Source organism: Hippocampus zosterae, unplaced genomic scaffold (genome assembly GCF_025434085.1).
Source record: "Hippocampus zosterae strain Florida unplaced genomic scaffold, ASM2543408v3 HiC_scaffold_287, whole genome shotgun sequence".
In the NCBI taxonomy this organism is placed as follows: domain Eukaryota; kingdom Metazoa; phylum Chordata; class Actinopteri; order Syngnathiformes; family Syngnathidae; genus Hippocampus; species Hippocampus zosterae.
Genome location: NW_026262852.1, coordinates 121 through 5,348, shown reverse-complemented (window position 1 = coordinate 5,348; position 5,228 = coordinate 121). Strand labels below are relative to the sequence as shown.

General features: G+C 49.6%; 1 protein-coding gene across 1 annotated transcript; it reads right to left on the bottom strand.

Annotated features, from left to right (window-relative positions):
• Window positions 1-805: 805 nt before the first annotated feature.
• On the bottom strand, window positions 806-4,631 carry LOC127594852 (medium-chain acyl-CoA ligase ACSF2, mitochondrial-like). Its single transcript, XM_052056610.1, is given in 4 exon segments — window positions 806-855; window positions 2,750-3,757; window positions 3,760-4,252; window positions 4,587-4,631. Coding segments are annotated over 4 exon segments (1,596 nt in total).
• Window positions 4,632-5,228: the final 597 nt, after the last annotated feature.

The window sequence follows — 5,228 nt, the reverse complement described above, 5'->3', positions numbered from 1 at the left end:
ATCGCTCGTCGGCAAGGGCCTGGCGGTGCTTAAGCTGGCGGTTGGCATCTTCGCGCTGTTCGCACATTCGAATTCGTGTTTCCAAACTCTGCTCCAGCTTTTATTTTTCATCTTTTAAGCACTTCAATGATTCCTCTAGATCCATGTACGAGTGACGGGCTTTTCGCAATTCCTGCTCAATGTTTCCGGCTTATTTCCTGCACCCAAGGAGTGTCTATTCCAAGTGCTAGTTCTCTGTCGCCTTGACTCTGCAAACAGTCTAGAGTTCCTCCAGCCTGGCCTGCAGCACCCTATTGTCCTCGTGGAGAGAGGCAAGCAGCTGCTCCTGGTGGCTGGCCAGTATTTTTTGAATGGACTCGATGAAAAATGGTGCAATTTGGGCGGCGGTGAGGGAATGCTCTGCCAGAGCGCCGGTCATGGGGTGCGCGATCAACTACTCGAGTGACTTCGAAATGACTTGCTCCAGTGAGCTAAGTCTGTTTCGGATGAAATCGTTGATCATTCAAACAATAATTAATGTGCCTCTGCCTCCAACTCGAAGATGATGACTAGTGCACTCCAGATATCGAGGCGCTGGCCGCCCTGCCTCCCTCCAAGCGGCCGGGCTTCTTGATATTCCACGACGGCGGTCCAGCATCAAGAAGGCAACTATAGCTGTGGTTGCAATTAACCAAGGACAAGCCCCACTTCCGGTGCTTGTTGCAAGTCAACTAGGCCAACTCAAAGCAAGTAAGGCGGCTCTACGGCGAGCTGAACAAGCTGCCGGTCTTTTTTCATACAGAGGGGGGCTGGAAAGTAGAGATGATTAAGGACTAATTTGTAGGCGAGTCTGAGGCAGGGCTCGAGGACTTCGTCCTGCGGTCATTTGCTAAGTGAATGATCATCCGTTGATCTGTCGGTGCTTTTTGAAGATGACCAAGATCGCCGCTGCGTTATCTAGTTCCTCCTTTGTTCGCCTTTCGATCACAAACTTTAGAATCTTTTCAGGGGTCTCTTCAGACTAAAGTCCCTCAAACTTGTTTCTGATAGCGTCGTGCACCTCCTCGATGTTCTGCCCTTCGTAGAGGCCGTCGGTGGCTAGAAGCAAGTACTCGTCCCTGTCGGGGTCCACGTCCACTGCCCTAACGTCTGGCAAACACGAGATGAAAGATTTGCGGTCCTTCATTTCTCTTTAGTAGTCCGCTAAATTTTTATATTCGAAGGTACCCATGCACCTTGACACGGTCATTTTTCCCAGCAGCCTCTGGTACTGTAAAAAGCCTCCCAACTCTTCGATTCGTTTGATTTCATCGCTCCGGGACGGCTTGTGGGCTTAATTCAGCCTGACCAGTTTAGACACTTTTCCCAGGGTGGCGATGCAGTCTCCCAGACTGATGAGGAAGATGCGGCAGCCGATGATGAGGGCGAGGAGCAGGGTGGCGCCTGAGACGAGGGCTTTGTCCTTGTGTCGCTCATAGAATCCCCAGTCCAGCTCGTAAAACGTCTTTTAAACCAGTATTTTGACTCCCTCGCACAGGTTTTTGACACTATCAACCAGCTTGAGGTTTCGGATGAGAGTGGCTTCCAAATTTTATCGCAGGTAATCGATGCACTCTGACCCTCCGTGACCATCACCGACCCAAAAGAGACTGACCAGCTTGTGCTTGGAAACGGCCAGGTCTTCGTTCCAGGAAGCGAAGTCCTCCATGATGGGCCTATGTCCCTGCGACATGACTGATGCGCTGTTGAACCTGGTCAATTGGAAGTGGAGGTCGCCGAGGTTGATGAAGTCGTATAGCATCAGCTTCATGGGCTTATTGGGTGTAATCCTAGTGAACAGATCAGACCCGAGAGACTGCAGGCGGTAGTCACCTCTGTTGAAAGTGATTTTGCCCACCGTCCGATCACTGCCCTCCTGCCTGAGTTGACATTCCCTTGCCCCTTTGAAAATCAGATACGGCTCGAACCCAAGCTCCGTATTGATACCTCTCATTGGTTCCGATAAAAACTCGACCCGGATTCTGTGCGTCACTGGGGTTTAGTTGAACCAGGCGAGGGAGTCGCCAAGTTGGACTGCCCGCTGCCGTTGCTCCTAGCTGAAAGCAAACCCCTTGAAGCCGGTAGGCAGGGCTTCGAGTAAATCTTCGATGGAAGTGATTCCGTTGTGATTGAACTTATCAGCCAGCTCAAGAAGGCCTGCTTGTGCGCAAGCCTCTTCCACCTCGTTTGTTGGGTTGCCTCTCGAAACAGCAAGCATGTGCTTTCCGACATAATAATGATTGCCCTCTCTAAGACTTATTCCGTCAGAAGGAGCATTCAACCAGGTGCCTCGCTCGCTCCCGAAATCTTGCACCACGAATGACTTAAACCCGTCAAATTTAAGGCCCGCATGCTTAAGTGATAGGCCCACCCCCTCGATCTGCAGGGTGAGCCCTTCTCTTTTGGCATCCCCTGAACCTATGACTTCGCCCTCAGCGTGCGTCGTAATAAAGACGAACCGTCCCTTGAATATTCCTCCCACACATTTGAGCACGTATTTCAGTGGCATATCAGCTAGCTCGGAGATGTTCGCGGAGTCCTTCATGACGTCGAAGTTGGCCTCGCTGAGCAGGGTTGGCCCGGCCTCGGGGGCTGCTCTCTTCTTGTGCTTGGCGCTCGCCCATTCCTTGCGGTCTTTGGGCAAAGAGCTGCTTGGCTTACTGTCCCTTTTGGTAACGCTCATAAATTAGCAATCATCGTTTGATGAGATATTCTTTGGCGCGGCCTTAGCGCAACTCCCTGTTGAGCTCATCCCGCATGAGATACTTTTGCACTTTGCCCGTGACTGTCAGTGGGTACTTCTCCACGAACTTGATGTACCTGGGCGCCTTATAATGGGCCATATTCTGATAGCACTGCCCAAAGATGTACTCTCGGCTCAGGCTTTGAGCTTGGTCTAGCTTGACCAGAGCGGCGATTTCCTCGCCGAGTCGCTCATCTGCGACGCCAATGACCTGCACATCCTCGACGCCGGGGATGGCGCGAATGAAATCTTAGATTTCTTTAGGAAACACATTTTAGCCTCCGCGGATGATCATGTCCTTGCTCCTTCCTACAATATTCAAATAGCCCTCGTCGTCCATGGTCGCCAGGTCACCGGATTTCATCCACCCGTCGCTGATGCTTTCCCTGGTCTTTTCCTCATCCTCCCAGTACTTCTTCATCACACAGTAGCCCCTCACCCAGAACTCACCGGCCGTCCCTCGGGGAACTGGTTGGCCATTGTCGCCAACGATCTGAGCCTCAATGCCTGGGAGTATGCGCCCCACAGTTCTGGTCTTCTGAACCAAAGTATCTGTGGGAGAGGTTTGGAAGGAGACAGGCGATGTCTCTGTCATGCCGTAGCAGATGGTCAAATCATGAAGATTCAGCGTTTTGTATACGTCAAGCATTAAAGTCTCTGGGCAAAGCGATCCAGCCATGATTCCTGTTCTTAGGGCCAGTTAGTACTTTTGCTTTTTGGCTTACTTCAGATACTAGATAAACATCGTCGGCACACCGTAGATCGAGGTTGCCCCAAATTTTGCTGAAGCTTCCAGTGCTAGCTTTGCATTAAAGCCGCGACAGGGATACACTAAGGACATGCCCCGGGTGATGGCCGCGATGTTGCCTATGACCATGCCGAAGCAATGATATAAGGGCACTGAGACGCAAATGCTGTCCTGCTCGCTATACCCAGGTCGCTCGCCCAAGCTAAAACCATTGTTGAGGATGTTGTAGTGAGTTAAGGTGGCTCCTTGGGTTTCCCAGTGGTGCCACTAGTGAACTGGATATTAGTAGAGGAGTCTGCCGAGATTTTACCTACTAACTCGTCTATTTGAGTTAAATCACTGCTATCCCCCAATGTCTCAACTCGATTGAAGGGTAGGATGGCTGGGTTAGTGGGTTTGAATTCTGGGTCCATGCAGATCACGTAGCGCAAAGTGGGAAGTCCCTGGACGGGTAGTTTGAAAGGCGACTCGGGAGCGAGTTATTAAAGCAGGCGGATGTAGTTTTGCTGGCGATATTGATGATCCATGAACAAAGCAGAAACGCCTACTTTATTGATACAATATCTCAGCTCCTCTCTTAAGTAGGCAGGGTTGATGTTGACTAGAATGAGATTGGCCATGGCCGCTGCCATCTGTATCAAGAGCCACTCCGTCCGGTTATACGACATCACTCCGACTCTATCACCCTGCTCAAGCCCCATCTTCCTCAGTCCAGCCGCAAGTTGCCTTGACCTCAAGAAGGTCTAAGAATAAGAGAGCGATATGCCTTCTTCATAGGCGAAGACAAGGGGCTTGTTCCCATAACGCTCTGCAGCATTTCGGAACAACAAGCCCGTACTTTCAGTAATAGTATGAGCTAAAGCAGATCCCTTCACATAGCTCATACATTTCGGCCCAAGCATTTCAATAAATATATTTATTGTCTTATTTATTTTAAAAGCTCTATGAAAACCAGTCGGAATTACATTGCCTCTTTGCTTATCAGGCTTGCCCGGTTAGATGAGTAGTACTGAGTATTACTAATCGAGGATCAAATTCAACCAGAGTCACCTATCCTTTCAAGTGATGTTCACCTACCAAGGACGGATGCTCTAGGTTGATGTACTTCTGGCCGTCCGCCATGATTACAGGTGCTCTAGCTCCTGTAACTCGTCTGTTCCCTCAGCGCCACTTGCCACTTGCCTGCCTTGCACTGTTTATGAAGAACTAGCTCAAAGGGTTTGCGTTCCATGTCAGTAATACACTTGGCTGGACTATGTTTACATGATTGTCCACAACTGCAACCCAGAGGACTTCCCCTGCCTGCTGATGGCTAGTGAGATGGGGGCAATCAATATTTACACCCTTTGAATCTTCTCGCTGTTCATGTATCGCTCTCCAGCTACAGGCCTTCCCTATGATCACCATTCCGTAGCTGAAGGCAACCGTCTATGAAATGCAAGTCAAGAAAGGGATCCTAGCAACGGGCCAGACAGCCTGCATCCTGTCTAACTCGATGTGAGGAGGGCATCCCCACCGAAGTCCCATGCAGCGCAGGAATTATTAATGAATATGTGTTAGCAGGCTTACAACTCTATTTGGGTGAAAATATGAATTTTTCGTTTATAATTTTTTTTTTATATTTTTTTTAACATTATCCTAAATTTTTTATGAAACATAAGTACCCAAATGTATATTTTCATGCTTCATGTTAGTTGCACGCTAGCGATAGGTTATCGC